General features: G+C 53.4%; 2 protein-coding genes across 10 annotated transcripts in view; both read right to left on the bottom strand.

Annotated features, from left to right (window-relative positions):
• Window positions 1-278: 278 nt before the first annotated feature.
• On the bottom strand, window positions 279-14,941 carry PHYHD1 (phytanoyl-CoA dioxygenase domain containing 1). Of its 8 annotated transcripts, none has more exons than XR_004424642.1 (14): window positions 11,030-13,402; window positions 10,637-10,718; window positions 8,166-8,324; window positions 7,761-7,817; window positions 5,574-5,649; window positions 5,385-5,432; window positions 3,798-3,853; window positions 3,652-3,714; window positions 3,271-3,392; window positions 3,026-3,047; window positions 1,734-1,862; window positions 1,521-1,637; window positions 770-896; window positions 279-669 (listed from the first exon to the last, which is right to left on the bottom strand). XR_004424642.1 is itself a non-coding variant. In XM_033122828.1 (14 exons), exons 2-14 carry the CDS (start codon window positions 10,667-10,669, stop codon window positions 624-626), a joined length of 1,041 nt encoding a protein of 346 aa, XP_032978719.1. In that variant the 5' UTR covers window positions 10,670-10,718; window positions 11,030-13,402; the 3' UTR covers window positions 279-623. The 8 variants fall into 8 exon arrangements, 6 of the variants coding, with proteins under 6 accessions (XP_032978719.1, XP_032978721.1, XP_032978725.1 ...); XM_033122828.1 differs by having other exon boundaries at window positions 1,734-1,848; XR_004424643.1 differs by lacking the exon at window positions 1,734-1,862.
• Window positions 13,545-18,565, bottom strand: part of LRRC8A (leucine rich repeat containing 8 VRAC subunit A) — a 24,353-nt gene continuing 19,332 nt past the window's right edge. Inside the window, exon 4 of one of the 2 annotated variants that reach the window (XM_033122816.1) lies at window positions 13,545-15,387. In XM_033122816.1, the coding sequence (XP_032978707.1) occupies window positions 15,112-15,387 (276 nt within the window). In that variant the 3' untranslated portion in view covers window positions 13,545-15,111. The remainder of the gene's footprint in view (window positions 15,388-18,565) is intronic. The other variant, XM_033122817.1, reaches the window with a different exon arrangement.

The raw sequence follows: 18,565 nt of genomic DNA, 5'->3' as shown, positions 1-18,565 counted from the left end.
CGAACAACTGAACGCTGTGTGACTTGGGCAGGTCACATAACCTCCCCATGAGTCGGCTTCTTCATCTGTAAACTGGATGGTAAGAGGTCCATCGGTGAGGACTCAGTGAGATACAACATGGGAAACTCTTGGCACAGTGAGTGAGTGCCCACTACCTGTGACTCACTGTTAGGGAAGTCACACAAACCTCCCCAGACAGGGCTAGAGTACCCAGCGTGATTTTCAGCAGAACTGTCATCTGGAGAACAAGGCTGCTTGGGAAAGAAGGATCAAGGAACTGCACTCAGAAGTCATTTTTATTCAGTGTCTTACACCACATAGAGCTCTATCTGAGAGAGTAAGTGTCTGGCAGAGAAGTGCCTGGGAGGCTGCCTGTAGGAGGGGGCTGTGTGGGGGCAGGGGTCAGACAGATCTTGGGAAAGGCCTCCAGCCGGGCTCCTGCTGCCCGGCTGCCACCCCTTGCCTGCCCGACTGCAGGGCCAAGGGGCACAGACACTGGCAGAAGGAACGCCCACAGGAGAGATGTGACTTCCCCATTGCAGCTGGGCGGTCGGATGAGGCACTGGTGTCTGCAGCCCACAGCTTCCCTTGGGAAGGGACCGTGCCCAGCCTCACAAGGGCCTTTAGGTGTACAGGGGGGGAAAGGGCAGCTCGGCTGTTGGCTGGAGCCTGCGGAGGACAAGATGACCTTGAGATGCCAGTATCCCCGGCCCCTCCAACCTCCAGGACCTCTTCAGGAAGACTGGGACACACCCTCCCTGCCACCTACCAGTTCTCCGGGCTCCAGATGGTGCCAGAAGCCTCCATGAGGTGGAAAGTGTAGGCCTGGCGTGAACGGTTGGAGAGGTTTTGCTCGCTCCTGTGCACCACTTCTCCATGGATTAGGACAAGGGCTCCTGGTCGGGACACAGCAGGGCAGGAAGACACTCAGGGCAGGAAGGGACACTGGGCCCTTTAAGACTCGAGCAGTTCTCCCCATTCCCATTCCTGAAAGCTCAGGGGCCTGCGCCAAGGTCTGAAGCTGCTGTTGGACGCAGGTTCCCCTGGGACCAGTCCCTTCTGCTGGGGCCTATGCCCTTGGCAAGCCTGAGCAAGGGCATCCCTTTCCACGATGTTTGCAGAGCCAGGCGGAACCTGCCCGTACTGTGCCAGTCGGCTGGGGTCTCGCCAGTGATCACTGAGTTGGACTTCAGTTCTTTTTCCCAAAAGGAAGAGAGGCGCTAATAGCTGGCGTCTGCTGAGCGCTTGCTGTGCGCCACACACGTTCTGTGTGAACATCTTAGATACATCGTCGCACTGACTTCCCCACTTTCTATTTGGGGAAACCAAGGCTCAGAGATTCAGTCATTTGCCCAAAGGGCCAGAAGTAGCAGAGTCTGGAATCTAGCCTGATTCGGGAGACATTGCTGTTAATCCCACTGCCTCCTGACTTCCCAGTGTCCAGTGACGCGCTCATTCTGTGACTTCACAGCCCTCAGGTGAGCTGGGCCTGGCCTCAGGGCCTTCTGCATCCAGCCTACCTCTCTGCACTGGTGTGGGTACAAAGAGGCTGTTATCCCGGGCCGGCTCTGACCCCAGGAAGCAGGTGCCAGGTGCTGAACCAGCAGGGGCCCGGACCATCCTTCTCGACACTCCACCTGCAGACCAAGATGGAGCCTTCAGCCTCTTTTTTCTGGGTCCCTCTCCCATGGTGGGTAGGGTATGAGTGGGCAGGGAGAGACAGGTGTCCTCACTGGTATGGGAGCCAGGGATGAACCAGAGGCAGCCATTCTCCAGCGTGGCGTCCTCCACTGCGATCCACAGGCCCAACACCCGGCCCAGGGGCTCCGTGTAGAGGAAGGAGGCGTCCTGGTGAGGGGAGACTGCGGCAGGCCCACCTGGGCGTGAGGAGCCCAGCCCCACCTCCCCTTGGCCTTGTTTCCCACTCCCCAGTCCTCTCAGAACCCTCCCAGCGCAGTCCTCTCATGATCAGTTAGAATCTGGCCACTTCCTGGCCCGGAGACTCGAGACGAGATTTCACTTCTCAAAGCTTCATTTTCCTAAACCCTAAAGAGGCCCCAACAATAATCTACCTCATGGGGCTGTTGGAAGATTCCACATAACGATGTACGAAAAGTGCCAGCATGGGACCCAACATTGTAACTGCTTGCTAAAGAGTAGCTGCTATTGTTTAATTCCAGCCAGGTAACTAAGGCCACCGTCCGTAACCAGGGACAAGCACCTCCAGCCACCAGATGATCTACCTGGTGGTATAAGACTGGAGAGTTGAGTGTGAAATGGGGGGGACAACTGACCAAGCATCCACATTTTAAACACCTACCCCTTGTGATATGGGGCCCAGCTAGGACAGAGGACCACTGAACAAAGGACCTTCGTTTGTAATAACAAAGTAAAGGGGTGCTAGTCTTGCCTCCTTCCTTCCTGGGGGACCAAACTTCCAGACAGAGTCCAGAGGAAGCGGGGAGCTCCAAAACATTTGGAGGAGGAATGGCTGAAGGAAATGGGGTGCTGGACTTGGGGACGGAATGGCCATCCCTTCAGGGCACTGTCCTCTGAATGGGGGGGAGGTGGTCACAAGGAGGCCAGCTGGGGCTCACGCAAGGAAGGAAAGGGCTGCCTGTGAGGGGGTGAGCTCCCAGTCACTGGAGGTCACCCACAAGGGAAGCCATAAAGAGTATCTGTGCATCCAGTGGGGTTTGGAATTAGATCGACAATTTCTGTGCTGAATCAGTCCTCCAAGGAACTTGCTAAAAATACAGATTCCCAGGCCCTGGCAGCCCTACTGACTCAAGATCTCAGGGAATGGGGTCTGGGAATCTGTATTTTTAACCAGCTAGGAGTGGTGGCCAGGTTCAGGAACCACTGTGCCAAGGGACACCTTCCCAATCCACTATTCCAGGAAGGAATGGAAGGTGGCTTCTCCTCCCTGGCCTATGACATCTTGGCAAGCACCTTCCCTGCCCCGGAAGATCTGACAACCATTAAAGTCCCAGATTTCCCTCCATGGCTTTTGCTCTCTGCTCACCTTCACCGCCAAAGCGAGGTTGCTGCAAGAAAGAGAAGGGCCAGGTGAGACCAGAGGAGGGCAGGACGGAACAGGGGCTGCTCTGAGTCTTGTGGGAAGCTCTTCCTTGGCCACAGGTGTTTACCTCCAAGAATTTCACGTTAGCACCCATCTATCAAGCACCTACTGTGTGCCAGGCCCAGGAGGGTGGCACAGAGAAAAACCCCCTGCCCGACAGGGCGCTCTCCGTCGGGCCTCGCACATGCCTAACAAAACACCAGGCAGAAGTGAGGGGCAGCAGAAGAGGCTGGGACCAGGCCGGTCCTTCTCTTCCCAAGGGAGCTGGAAGTCTTCTTGGTGGAGGTGGCACTGAGCTGGGCCTTGAAACCTGGGAACAGCATTTCAATAGCTAAAGATGGGAGGAGGGAGTCCTGAGGATCCCCTTCCCTCCTGCCACTGAATTTTAACTGAGAACCAGCCAAGTGCCAGGCGCCTTAGCCAGAGAAGGCGGATTTTACATGTTCCCCCCCATATTAATAATTCCTCCAAGAGGCAGTTTTTGGCCCATCGTAAGGAGGGGCTTGGTATGAATACTGTGCCCATTTTACAGAGGATAAACTGAGGCCTGGGGAGGACAGGGAACTCACCTTAAAGATGTACATGCTCTGCACCACCATAGGCATCTGGAGGCCCAGACTTCTGGCCAAGGCCTGGAAGGGGGCAGAGGTCACACTGCCATCCTGCCCACACTCTCATCTGGACCCCCGCCCACCCTCGCCCTACCTCTGCTCACCTGCACCTTGGGGGAGTGTGTGACACGCTTGAAGACAGGGTCATGGGCGTGCAGAGCTGTGGGACAGAGGCGGGCTGGTTGGCCAGTCCCCACTCATCCCTCCCGCACCTAGCCCTGGGCATCCAGACTCAGGCTTCAGTCTCACGATTCTGTGTACAGTAAGCTTTCTGCCTATTTATAACCAAGGAATGGGCCCCACAGACACTTTCTACTCCACTCATGACCTTATTCTTGACCTTTCAGCCATCTGGGAACCTCACTCCAGCCCTGACTCCCCACTCCTCAGAGGACAAAGGGCTCCAAGGGGCCATCACTTGGTGGCACTCTCGGTACTTGTGCCTTGTCTCCTGTAAGCCTCCGTGTCCTCTGTACAATGGGACTAGAAGGCCTGCCCTGCCTCCCAGGCTGCCACAGGACTTGTGGCGCTCATGCATGTACAGCCGCAGCCCAGGGCCTGGCACGGAATAGTCACTCTTCTCATTATTTGCTTTTATTGTTACTACAAAAAGTGAGGGTTGAAATGTTATGTGTCAATTATACCTCATTTTAAAAAAGTGAGGGCTGGATGTATTTAATGCCACTGAATGGTCCATTTCAAAATGGTTACCATGGTGAAATTTATGTTATATATATTTCACCACAATATTTTTACAAAGCCACCATGATATAACTTCAAGGTTAAAAATAAGCAGTCTATGGCCAGCCCGGGGGGCTCAGGTGGTTGGAGCGCCGTGCTCCTAACGCTGAGGTCGATTCCCACATGGGCCAGTGAGCTGCGCCCTCTACAGCTAAGATTGTGAACAATGCCTCTCCCTGGAGCTGGGCTGCCATGAGCTGCTATGGGCTGCTGAGAGCTGCCACGGGCTACCATGTGCCACCATGAGTGGCTGGCAGCCAGCTGAGTGGCCGTGAGCTGCCGTGAGCTGCTGTGAGCGGCCGACCAACAATCAGCAACCAACTGCCTCAGCGAGAAGGAGCGCAAGGCTCATAATACCAGCCAGGGCCAGGGAGCTGTGTCCTACCCAACTAGACTGAGAAACAAGGGCTTGAACTGAAGTGGGGGAGGGGAGGCAGAAGAAGGGAAAAATAAAAAAGTTACACACGGGTTCTGCTCTAAATACACAATAAAAATATCTGAATCTATAAATCAGTTATAAAAAAAGAAAAATAAGCCGTCTACAAAATCAATTATAATGTATGATCCTGAAAGGGAAAAAAAAAGGTTTTCCCAGCTTGGTGGGGGGGAGGGTTCTCAGAACAAAGACCATGTCAACATGTTAGTGCTCCTTAAGGGGGCTCCAGGAATCAGTGGGACCGAAGAGCCCCCATGCCTGGGGCCTGGATCAGCCCCAAGCCAGGGAGTAGAGAGTTGAGGGGTCTGCATGTGAGCAGCTGCCCAGGCGGCTCGGTGGACCCCTCTTCTCACTGCCAGGTCATCAGCGTCATACGATGCAGAAGAGCAGGGCCAGACGGGGTGCTGTAATCAGAAATGCCATTTTCTGGGCCAATAAATTACTTTAGTCTCTAGGTAACGCCCCTACACTCTTCAGACCTCAGTTTCCCCATTTTCCCCAGGCACCAGCTTACCGTGGCCAATTTTGTTGATGGATTTCTCTGGAGGGACCAGGAAATTTCCTGTGGCACGAGAAACAGGTAAAGGCAGAAGAGCTGGAGTCCAGCCTCCCCCGGGTAGCTGGCCCAGCACCCCCCCAGCCCTGGGGGTGGGGAGATACCAGAGTCCAGTGCACCCCCACCACGAGGGCCCCAGCTCCGAACCTTTCTTGTCAAAAACGCCTTTCTCAAAGAAGAATCGAATCTTGTCACCACTGCTCAAGAAATAGTCTGTGCTGCCCTGTGGGGAGGGGACATCAGAGGGACTGAGAGAACATTACGGGGTCTGAGCTGGGCCTGGAGAAGAGGGAAGAGGCCTCAGATGCTTGTCATCCCACAGGGCTGCAGATGCCACTGGCACTTCTCAGACCTGTCCACTGAGGCACAGACAGGGAACGGGAACCCCAAGTGCCTGGAAGCATAGCTGGAAGCTACAAGCATGGAATTTCTTGGAAACCTCTTCATAAGTCACATGGCTTACACTCAATAAGGTGTGATTCAAAAGACAGGCACTAGAATCAGACAGGCCTGGTTCCCAGGTTGGCTTAGATCACTTGCTTTACCTCTCAAAGCCTCAGTTTCCTTGTCTGCAAAAGGTGAATAATAACAGAACGGACCTCTCCTGAATTGTTGAAAGCTTCTGGTAGAGGCTGAATCTTACAGCAGTGGAGACCAAGACCCTAGAGCTAGAACACTTGGGTACAATTCCCAGCTCTGCCACTGACTGGCTGTGTGACCACGACCACATTACTGAACTTCTCTGGACTTAGTTTCCTCATAAAATACAGATGCTGTCAATGGTACCTACCACATAGGGTGTTGTAGGGATTATGAGTTGGTATACACAAAGTACTAGAACAGTCCTTGGAAGGGGGTGAAGTGCCATGTGAATGTCTGCTTTTATCAGTAGCAGTATTACTGCTGCTGCTGCTGCTAAATAGAAAACACGAAGCAAAGGTGTGGCTAAATGCTCGATGAATATAAGCTTGTACTAATCTTTTTCCATTTTCTTCATAGCCTCCTTGTTAATTTTAACATCATGTTTTAAATTTCTTAGCATATGAAAACGATGCTCCAAGAAGATGCCCCATGTTTTCCCATGGCGTTAGCCACCCTAGACCGCCATCATATATATCTCCCTACTTTCCTGCGTGGCGTATGAGTGGAGTTGAGTGGCACCAACCCCCCAACCTGGGTTCCCCAGGGGCACAGCCATGCCACTCACTCGCATGTGCACATCTTCTCTCACATGTGCCTGCGTGACTCTCACGTGTGACCTGCCTGGCCCCTTCAAAGCCCTTCCCGCTAAAAACGAAGTTTTTTCATCATTCTTAGCTCCTCTGCTCCAGGCTTAGCTAGGTGAGGGAAACAAGTCAGGGAAGTGTAATAATAATACTGAAGATAATGATGCGAAATGTGTCAAAGGCTTTACTTTAACTCATTAATTCACAAGGGAACCAGTAAGATGTTCAAAGGAGAATTCCAAGAACCACACACATACAGGCAACAACCAATGTGGAAATGAATTTACAAATCGATGCAAAACTGATCTATCTACAAGGCAATAATAATTGCATTCTGAATAATTGTAATCAGCACTGAGTAATAATTGCAGTCTGCTAGATCCAGTTCATATCCATTTCTATAGACAACTATCTTATGCATTCTTGTCAGTTCTATACAATTTACAGAGTTGTAAAATGACTCAAAGAATGAAAGGTGGAGGTAAGCTGGAAGGGAAAACTAGACAGGATACCCCCGATCTTTTTTTCTTTTAGTACCCATTTCAAAGACTTTCACAAGATCACTAGTGAATATTGAGGGTTTACTGAGCACCAGGCACTGCGCTGAGCTCTTTACAAGCATTACAAACCAAGATACACACTTTCTTTTCCCGTCCTCCCACCACTCCCTCACTGGTGTCTGGAGCTCCTCAGAACCTTTGAGTGACCCTGGTCACAGGACCCCCATCTCTGCTTTCCCCACCTACAAGGCTGGAGTGCTTCCAAATGAAACTGACTATTTAGAGGAAATTATCATTCTGTAACCCTTTTTCCTTCTAAAGTCCAAGTTCTCTGGGTTGCAAAGCTTCTAGCCATTGTAATTCCCTTTGTGTCCACCAGATGGCAGGAGCTCCTCAGACGCGAGTGTGAATGAGCACCACTAGGGGTCTGGACCACAGACAGCTTTGGCTTGGAGGCCCGGATCAGACAGGCTCATAAATTCAGACTAGGAAGAGTTAAGAGAACCCCCCCACGTCTCAACTTCCCCATTTCAAACTGTACTGAGTCCTATCAGGTCACTGGAGGGAAACAAGCAGAGTTTCTAATCTCATTCCGGGGTAAGCCTTGCATCAGAATCACAGGCTCCTGGGTTGCTGACCACAGGAGGCTCTTTGTGGCAGGAGAACTACGGAGGAAGCACAGCAGAGCAGTGAACAGCTCGGATTTGGTATCACATCTAGGTTCCAATCCATACTCTTACCAGTTACTACCCTGTGGTTTGGGACAAGTGAGCCGAGCTCCATTTTCCCCACCTGTCAAATGGGGACCATAATTCTGACCTTCTACATGCATAGTGAGGAGTGAAGGAAATATGCATTTAAGGCACCTAGCCTGGAGCCCGGTACATGGAAGGCTGGGGCCTAATTTGTTGTCAGAACGCAGAGCAAGCCATGGGCCTCCAGGCTACTGCTCTGGCTGGGGACTGAGCGAGCCCCCCACTACTCCCCATCAAAGCCCAGATCCCATCACCTACCTGGGCTCGCAGCTGCTCCTCTTCCTGGGTGGAAAATTCCGTGCGGCAGTGGACAGGGACGTCCATCTTGGCCACGATCTCACCAATCCTCTGTTGCATGGCCACACACTCGTCTGCAGAAAAGAATCCTTCCAACACCAGGAATCCATCCTCCTGGAACTGCAGGCAGGAAGGAGACTCAGGCTTCCCCCAGCCCTCAAATGATCTTTATGAGAACTGATTTGACCCCTCCTCCAAACCCAAAGCTAAGTGAAGGCAGGACAAAGTATCCTGTTCATTGCTCTGTCCCCACCCCTGGCCCTGGTGTCTGGCAACCCAGTGAGAAGCAATTAATATTGGCTGCTGGAATGAAGGAAGAAAGAGGGGGAAGGAAAGGTGCACCCCACCTTCCCCTCCAGTGGGCTTGGGTCACAGAGAAATACAACCTCATTCGTTATTCAACTACCGTTTCCCGGAAAATGAGACCTGGCCGGACCATCAGCTCTAATGCATCTTTTAGAGCAAAAATTAATATAAGACCCGATATATTATATTATATTATACCCGGTCTTATATTATAGCAAAATAAGGCTGGTCTTATATTAATTTTGCTCCAAAAGAGGCATTAGAGCTAATTGTCTGGCTAGGTCTTATTTTCAGGGAAACACGTGCAAAAATAATTGCAGTTTAAAAGGTTGAAAATAATTGCAAAACCCGCAATTACTTGCACCAACCTAATAAAATTGGTTGAGCATTTACTGTGTACCAGACATGATTTTAGGAGCTGGAGATTCAGTAATGAGCAAGCCAGCCGTGATGCCTGCCCTCCTGGCGCTTACAGTCTAGCAAAGGAGATGGAACAAACCAACACACAGGGGAACAAACTATCACAAACTGCTGAGTGCAAGGAGGGAGAGGGCAGTGAGAGAACTAAAGGCTTGAGTCTAATGTAAACCAGATGGGGAGGATGGAGGGGTCTCAGGGCAGCAGCTCTGAGGAAGTGACATTTAAAGGGGACCAGCAGAATAATGGGAGTCAAAAGACAGGGAAGCGCATTCCAGATGAGGAAGCAGGAAGTGTGACGCCCTGAGCAAGGGAGGAACAGGAGGAATTGGGAGCACAGTGAGGGTGGGAGTGGAAGGGAGGCAGCAGCGGGGCGGGCCAGGCTGGAGCTGGGCTTTATCCTGAGTGCAGTGGGCAGCCAGTGGGCAGTTAAAACCGATGGCTTATTCTGATTTGCCTCCAGTCCTCCTACTCTGAGGCTATTGATAAAGATAAGGAGAGAAGGGATACCTACACGTTTGCTTGCAGAGCATTATAAAGTCCTAACCTGAACAGGGGCATTGAAAGTCACCTGAAGCCACTGTGAAGTGTCTGATTTCCAACTACTGACACCACCCCCCAACCCCTCCCTCCCTCTGTCCTCCCTCCCCCCCCATGAATGCTCAGTTCTGGCTTCCACTCACGCACAGAATGTTGAGACCTTCATGACCACCCACCCCGGGCCCTTCTGTCTCTGGGCAGCTCTGCATGATAGAAACTTAATCCTCATCTCAGTATCAAACTGAAAATCGCCTCCTTCAGAACTGGGTCGTCCACAGCTAACTCTCCTGGGATCCCTAAACACACTAATAGAATTCTTAAGAAGTTGGGGGATTGGCAAATGGGGGAGCAAAGATGTCTGTATGGGGGTATTCACTGAGGCTTGTTTAATGACAGCAATAAATCAGAAGTGGCAAGGGGAATCCTTCAACAAAGTATGGTCTATCAGGTACACGACACAGCTGAAAAACATCACGTGGTAAAAAATATTTACTGACATGAGACTATGTCCCTGATTTTTTTAAAAAGCCGAGTACAAATTAGTGTCCCAGCCATCATGAGAATTTGGGCATATGGCAATCACTCAATACGCAATAAGCGGTAGCTATTATGATGGACCTTATAGAGATTCTAGATATTGTATCAGTGTAAGAATTTGTGATTTAAAATTAACCTCTTTTCTGTATTTTTTCTTTTGCCATCAGTAACTATAAGGGTCATGTTATTTAAAAGTCTGCGGTTGCTCTAATTCCCTCGAGTTAGTCTTTGAAAGCACGTGGGACCCTGGAGCCCGAGTCTGGCTCCGGGAACCGGACGGCCCCTCCTTGGCCCCGCCCCCGGACCCCCCGCCCCGCCCCGGCTCTGGCCCCGCCTCCCCCTCCCCGCAGGCCCGGATCCCGGCCCCGACTGGCTCATCCCAGTGCTTTATTACGGGTTTCAGTCAGACACACACATTCCCTTCCCACCCCGGTCCTGCGGTCTGGATGTCCCCGGGCTGTGTGAGGAGAAGTTAGAGGTCGTGGGTGGGAACCAACCACTCTGAGCTTGTTTCCTCTTCTGAAAAATGGCAAGGGCGGGGGTTGAGTTCCAGGGAACTGGGCACTACTAGAGGTTTGGAGGGGCTCCCCACTCTTACCTGACCCTCCCAGCCCCATCCTGCAGGCCCCTACCTTCTGGAGCTGCGAGAGGCTCAGGCAGGCCATGAGAAGGAGGCTGGGCTCACGGTAGCTCTGCTGCGTGCTGAGCCCAAGGCTGGAGAGGAAGAAGGTCAGGAGGGGTGAGTGGATTGAGCCTGGGAGTCACAGAGGACTTAACCCTTCCCTACCCAGAGAAAACCCAATCCCTGCCCTGCCCCCACCCCAGCCTGGGCCCCCTCCAGGCTGACCCCTAGTCCTTTCCAGCCCCCTCTGGCTTTTGTGCCTGGAGGGGCCCTTGCCTCTGCCCTGACCCCAGACACTGGGTCCATCCTCCCAGCTCATCCAGGATTAGCTCTTTCTGGTCTCCTTCCTGGCTTTTCACTGCTCCCTCCCACTTTCCAGAAACCACTGGGGCTGGCTGCTTACCAGGTGCCCAGAAGTTGAATTCCAGGAGTATCTGGGCAAAGAAGCTGGGCCAACAGGAGGACACCTGAATGCCAGTCCAGATGCCACCACTAACTGTGACCTCTGACAGTTGGGGATTAGAAAGTTCCCAGGCCACCAGCATCAACACTTGGGGGGGAAGGAGAGGGAATGCAGTGTGGGTCTGGGGGGCGTGCACACCAGACTGGCCCTGTGTGACTTTGCATTCCAAAGGTGGAAGAGGTCCTCAGGGAGCTGTCTGGGCTCTTCCCAGCTCTGAAATTCTCTAGGTCCTGGGAGGATTATGGAAGGGAGGCTGTACATTAGCCGGCAGCTCAGAGGAAGGCAGAAGATAAAGGCGATCTTAGAAGAAGGAAGGGGCTAGGGAGTGGGGGCTTGGATTCTCAGCACGAGGGAGAGCCATGGTTCCTGTTCTCCACCCCCACCCCAGGCCCACGATGTTTGGTGTCTCGAGTTAGGCTGGTCCAGTGGAGGCCATAGGTTGGAACAGCACACATACACCCACCCAACTAGCTGGCCCTGCTCAGTAGACAGGCTATTCTGGCTGCAGCTCTGAAAAGCAGCACTGGCTGTCCCTGAAATGATGCTTTCTGAATGGCGAAGGGACAGAGTGTCTCGGGAGTGAACATGGGGACACAGCTCAGCCCCCAGGAGCCTTGGCCCAGAGTCACATTGTGTTTTCTGGGCCAGCGCACTGGGAGTCGCTGCTTGCCTCGCCAGGCTCCTGAGGCTGCAGGGACAAGAGGTTCAGAGGGGTTAGGCTGGGTGAGGAGGGCAGGCAAAAGACCCATGTGGGAAATCCAGCGGAGACTCAGCTCTCTGTCCTGGCCCCTTCTGATGCAGCCACTCAACAGGGGCACGTGCCAGGAGTACAGTGAGGGTCCCTTGGGGTGGACTAGCAAATCTCCTGGGAACCCCACCAAAGGCTAGTAGTGGCGAGTCAATGAGGCAGACTGGGGTCAGTCCTCACGCACGCCTTACTTTCCCCATCTGTAATTTGGGGATAAGAAGTACCTCTTGTAAGGAGGACGATGCTTTACTGCTGATAAAGAGCTTGACGCGGGGCCTGGCTCTTAGTAAATACCAACTATTCACCAAAAGTTAGCAGGGGCTGTACTGGGTAGAATGTGAGGGTATTTTAATTTTATTTTTTGAACTTCCGCAAGTTTTCCAATTGCTGTTGTAATCAGAAAAAAGACCACCCTTGTGGTTTTAAGTGGGGTGGCGAGTCCTGGGGTGGAGGGTATAAGAGGGGGAGGAGCTGGGCCTCCCTCGATTTTGTTCCTTCATTCTCAAAGCTCAGGCTTTGAGAAGTGGGTGGGTGGTGTTGGTTTTTTCAAAAGCTAACCAGCTTCAGATCAAACATTCCTGCTCTGAGCACTGGGTGGCCCCAAGGCTGGGGAGAGGGCATGGGAGTTGGTAGGGAGGGCCAGACCAGACAGGAAGGGAAGGCCTCCACTGTGGGGACCCAAAGGGGCTTAGAGGGGGTCCTGGCCCGTTGCTCAGTCTCCTAGTCAGAAAGCCCACAACCAGGGCAGAGGGACAAAGTCCTGAGGTCATCTGCAGGGGTCAGAGCCCATGGAGTTAGGGGGGATAGACTCTGGCCTGTCCCAGAGGAGGTACCCAAGCAACAGGTAAGGCCTCATTGCTAAGGACAAGGTCAGACCCAAGCGCATTTCTCCTTCACCAAAAGACCACCGCCCCAGGGCCCCTACATAAGCCCAGGGCAAGCCTCGCTGGTCCAGGATAAAGATGTCGTTTATTGGGTACTAGGAGCCAGGTCTCTGCTGAAAACTCCGCCGACCTGCATAATTATCATGTGTAAGCCTCAGGACAATCCTGCAAGATTGCCAACAGCATCCTGACTTTACAAATGAGGACATTGAGGCCCAACATCAGATAAATAGCAGAGCTAGTATCTGAAGGCAGCTCTGCCCATCTCCCTGAGCCTCCGCCCTGGACCCCAGCACTTTCAGCAGGCCCTCAGAGGGGCTGGGAGCAGGTCGGGCTCTCCCGTGTGACTTCAGCCCCACCTTTGCAGAGCCTGGGGGACTGGCTGTTGGTATGACAGTGACCTATGAGAGCACCGAGTGGAAATTCCCATTGTACAGATGGAGCTATGGAGGCCACGGGAGGGAACGAGCCTGCCCAGCTTCATTTAGGGGATGACTGAATGGATGACTGAAGGCCCTCAGACTACTGACTCCCATTTCAGTGCCTTCCCCTCCCTCCCCCTTCCCATCAAAGCCCATGAGGGCCCAAACCACGCCTGGGCCGGCAGAGAATATGCCGACTGTGGAGGCCCTGGCTAGGGCCCACGCCCGACACGTCACAGCCGCTCTGTCCAGCTCACGTCCACGGCATGGGGAGAGGAGCACAGTTAACTATCTTGTAGGTCCACAATAAGTACTCACTCAACAAACTAGTCCACAGGGCCCAGCCGGCCTCAGAGCTGAGGGAAGGGTCCCCCCACAACATGGAGGCCTCCAAAGGCTACTTTCTGTTACAGATTTATTTGATATTTGAATGAGTCTACAAGTTCAGACCCACAGGTAACGGATTGCTTCATGGTTGTCAGAGGCTAGTGTGCGTTATTTCTGAGGATTATATCCGATGACACGACGCAGGAAACACAAATGGACAAATAGACATAATTGTTAAGACAAGAGACGCTAAAACGTGCCTTAGTGTCCAAGTGATTGATCTAAGGCGGGGACCCCAGTGACTGATCTAAAGTGAGGTGGCTTCCCGCCCCCAGGTGCTGAGTGGGCCACGTGTGCCAAGGCACCTGGGACAGAAACTGGAACCAAAACCTGGGGAGCCTGCTCTTCTAGCGGCGATGTCCCCACCTGTGACCCCGCCTCCAACAGTCTGTTCTGAAGGACCAGGTGGGGACAAGGTTGATGTAAGCAGCTGAGGCTAGTGGTGGCACTGGGCAAACTCATGATACATGAGGTGGGAAAGCAGAGTCCGGGCGAGGTAGCTCCTCTCGGCTCCTTAACACTGTGATGAGGGAGGGGTGGGGGAGGACGGAGCACCGTTCATCCGGGGATTAGCCAACCCGCGTCTCCTCCCCTCTTGGCAGCTCCAGAACATTCCCTTTGGCCAAAAGCCACAAAAATGGGCGCCTGCCAAGACACATGGAGGAGAAAGAAAACAAGACACCAAAAACAAAACAAAACAAAAAAATCCCCGCCTTAGGGGAGGAGAGGAACAAACAGAACTCTGGACCAAGGTCACACCACATTTGGAAGACATCCTGCAGCCTGCACCCCAGGGGGGAGGAAACACAATTCAGTGTCTCGCTGCTCTGTTCAAGGAACACAGTTTCCCCCACCAACCCCAACTCCAACTCACTGGCCTTTAGTGTTGCTTTTTGGGTTTTTTTTAGCTTTTTTCTTATTAATACCCAAACCCTTCATTTTCAAAGCTTAAAAAATTTTTACTTAAAAAAAAAGAAAACACATCTAAAACTGATGAGGCAAGCCCCAGGCCTGGCCTTTCCACCTGGTGGCCTGCTCTCCCATGGCCGTGCCGCCAGAGCCCAGCCTGGCACCACTGGGGCGACCGTCCCACAGCTGGTTCACCCTGGACCACTCTGTTCAAGGCTGGGTGGGCACTAATTGCTGGCGGCATCACCACAAAAGGAAAAGGGAAACACAGCCCACCCTTCCTTAAACACCCCCTATCTGAGCTGAACATACTTGGGAATGTATAAGTTATGGGGGGGCACGGGGGCGAGGAGGTGGAGAAAAATAAATACCAAGAGCTAAGTAGACGTCCCTGGACCTCTGGCTTCGGCTCAGCCTCGGGGGCAGAGATGGCCTCCAGGGAGGAGGTCCTGATTGTCCAAACACTGCGCTGGGAGACAGAGCTCCCCAACAGGCGCCTGCCCTGGGGGGCATGAGTTTCAGAGGGAGAAAAGGGGCCAGCCCCTCAGGTACTGTGCTGTCACCCCGACCCCAGGCTCCTGCCCCGGTGGAGGCTGGGCTGGCTGGCCCGGGTTTCCGGGTTCCAGGGCCGGAGGACCCCTGGTGGTCCCTGTGCTCGGCTGCTGCCATGGCTCAGGCTTGCTCCTTGTCGGCCCTCCAGAGCCGCTCCTTCACCTCGGGGGGCAATGTGTTGAACAGGTCCTCCTCCACCACCAGACCACTGCGCTTGAGCAGCGGGCACTCGCCCAGCTCCACGGGCAGGCACTCCAGCCGGTTGCCCCGCAGCTCGATCTGGGTCAGGTTGGTCAGCTCGCCCACCCTGGAGGGCAGTGACTGCAGCACGTTGTTGCCCAGGTGCAGGGCCCGCAGCTTCCGGCACTGGAAGAGCTCTGGGGGGAGTGCCTCGATCTGGAGCGGAAGGAAGGAGCAGGGGGAAAAGTGAGGTGGGCACAGCTCAGACCTCAGGGCCTCCGGGCAGAGGCTTCCCTTCCCGCCCTCCCTCCCTCCCCCGGCACCTTCTATGAGGCCCATTTCAGCTCACTTGGCCCAGCACCAGCACAATCTGGGCCAAAATCTGGCTCACTTCTACTTGTATGTATACTTTAGGTCTCAGCTTTGCAGTCACTTCCTCCAGGAAGCCTTCCCTGACCCCCTGGGGCATCTATGGCACCCATGTCCCACCAATAGCACTGATCTCTCCATGGTCAAACTGAGTGATCACCTGTCACCGGAACTGTGGGCTCTGAGAGGGCAGGACTGGGTCCACCTTGTTCCCTGCTGTCTCCCAACATCTGGTACCCGAAGAAGCATATCACACCAGCCAGCTACTACCAACTCCACCCCCTTCTCCAACACCCAGGGATCACCAGGAGCCAGGTGCTGGGAGACCCCTGTTGTTGGTCCTGCCTGGTTTAAGAACAATTTTGAAAGCAGAGCAGCACGCTGAGAAAATTCCACACCTCTAAATGTTGCTGAGAACTGGGAGAGCTCACCAATAGGGGTGAGAATCCCAGCTGTGTTATTTTCCCTCCCTGGGCCTCAGTTTCCTCATCTGTCAAGTTCACAGGCTGATCATGAGTGCAGGGAGCCCAGTATTGGCCATTTGGAGTCCCCTCCTTCTGATTTTGCAAAATTTGAATAACAGGCAACATCCATTAGCAGCTCACTACATGGGCAGGGCAGGGCAGGGCAGGGTCGCACTGAGACTATTCATTTATTGAACCCTCGGAACTATCTGTAAATACTCTATAAACACTCTTCTCATTTTACAGATGGGGTAACTGAGGCCCTGCAGAAGCTAACTTGCCTAGCAGTTCACGGCTGGAAAGTGGTGAAGCCAAGTTGAACCTGGTTCAACAGCTCACACGCTGCTAAGTAGTCACACTTGGATGAATAAGGAGCAAACAAGGAGCACCCAGGATGAGCACCCTAAATGCCAGCTTCTCTCCTGCCCTTCTGTGAGTGTCAGCTATAAACATTAATTCTTATGGAGCCTATTTGTCCTAAAACGACCTCCTTCAGATGTGATGGGTGGGAGGGACCCTACCAGCTCTGAGGTTGCTCTGTCACTGTCCCCATTTTCCTGCTGAGGAGGCTGAGGCCTGGAAAGGTGAAATGCAATGTGTCCAAGGGTGCAGAGCCAGGAAGGAGTCCTCCAGAAGCCCCAGACACGGAGGCAGGCAGCCCCCGAAATCCCCTGCCCGGGAAAGGACACGCCTTTTCCAGTGTGACTCAGATTGGAGAGTCCGGGCACGCCAGACCTCGGACCACTTAGACGCCTGGCTCCCTGCCTCTCTGACTGCAAACCAACCTGTGTCCTCCATATACCAGAGATGGTGGCAAATCCTGTTCCTCTCCCCCAAATTAAAACGGTGCATATGTGGAAGAGTGAATGAGGGAGAAGGTCAGATCCCAGGTTGCTTCCCTCTGGAGGATCTGCCCCTAGAGCCTGGGACCCACCCATTGATCAGGAAAACTGGGCTCCTGGGCAGAAGTCATGTTTGGAGAGTACCAGAAACCCCAACCCTTGTTGAATACGTGTAAGGGGCCCACGTGGCTCCCTCAGAGCACAGTATGGGCCATATTTCCGCAGGGCCCCACACACCCAGGATGGAGCATGCGCTCTCCTCTCTGAAAACCTGTGCCTCCTCCAGCGTCCTGTCTCAATGATCCTCCACCTATCCAGACAGCCACGTAAGAAACCTGGAGTCACCCAGACAACTCCCTTCCTCCCCATCCAACCCAGCCCACATCCTGTGGGTTCTACCTCCAAAGTCTCTCCGAAATCCGCCCGTGTCTCCCCATCCCTGGCAGTCTTTACCAGTGCAGGCACGCCCCACCCCTGCTCCTGCAGGGTCTCTATAACCCCATGACCGCTTATCGTGCCCCCCAAACCACCCCCTTACACCGCAGCAAGAACCATCTCTCTAAATTGCAAGTCAGCTTGCTCCTCTATCCACTTAATCAGCAAGAATTCGGTGAACATTTGCTACAAGTCAGGCATTGAACGAAAGAGCCAAGGTCCTTGTCATGAGAGCTTAGGGCCTGGCAAGGAGAATGGACATGAAATAAATAAAAATACGATCATCTAAATAGAAGTGGGAAGAACAGGACGCTCCTACCAGCCCTGGTGAACAGCCTGGCCCCTGCCCTCAGGGGAAAGTCCAAATTGTAGGAGAGGTTCACTGCTCCTCCCCAGCCGCTTTCAGTTACTTCTGGACAGGACCTACTACACTCTCCCTTTCGTCTCGCCTGGCTTACTCTTCCTTATCCCTCAGAGCCAGGTGAAATGTCCCTTCCTCCAGGAAGCCCGCCAGCCCTGGGTTAGTGTGGGTTGAGGCCACTCTGTGCTCCCAGGCGCCTCGTGGCCCAGCGTAGCTCTCGTCACACTGTGCTAATTGTTGGTTACTTGTCTTTCCCTACGAGATGGTGAGCTCAGGATGGGTGGCCCGTGGGCCTTGTTCGTCCCTGTGTCCCCACCACCTCATTCCACACTAGGAGTACTCAAAAAAAGAAAAGAAAAAATTTGCCAAATCAATGAACGTATGATTGAGTGGACGAAGGAATGACTGCCTTATCAAGGTATTCCTTAGCGTAAGTTTAAACCTGGGAAAATAGTAGTCAAGGGCCATCCCCACCCCTGCTGGCCTACCTGCAGGCCAACGTGGCCCACGAGGAGCCATCAAGGCCCAGAGGGAAGGAGAGGGGCTCTGGCTTAAAAGGAGGAGCCCGACTAAGAGCGCCCAAGTGAGCTATTTTCCCTATAAGGCTTCTGGCATTCCAGGGGCGGGGACAGGATGTGATTAAGCAGTGCAAGAAACAGGGTGTCGGAGGGTCTCCTTCCTGGGGACAGTGTGCCTGCCTGCCGCCAGCTCCTTTCCTGAGAAGTGACCTCAGCCAAGAGGCATGACCTAACAAGCATGCTGGGGGTGAGGAGCTGGGGTGGAGGACAGGACAGGGAACCAGGCTGGAGGCTGGCCGTACCCTCCCCCTGCTGGAGGGCCCATCAAGCCCTGTGCCCTCACCGCTCCCGACAGAGCAGGACACAACAGGCGTTCCAAAGGGTTGTGGGATGACCACATCTGAC

Source organism: Rhinolophus ferrumequinum, chromosome 12 (genome assembly GCF_004115265.2).
Source record: "Rhinolophus ferrumequinum isolate MPI-CBG mRhiFer1 chromosome 12, mRhiFer1_v1.p, whole genome shotgun sequence".
Taxonomy (NCBI): domain Eukaryota; kingdom Metazoa; phylum Chordata; class Mammalia; order Chiroptera; family Rhinolophidae; genus Rhinolophus; species Rhinolophus ferrumequinum.
The sequence above is the reverse complement of the archived record's forward strand: the minus strand, read 5'-3'. Positions and strand labels throughout refer to the sequence as shown.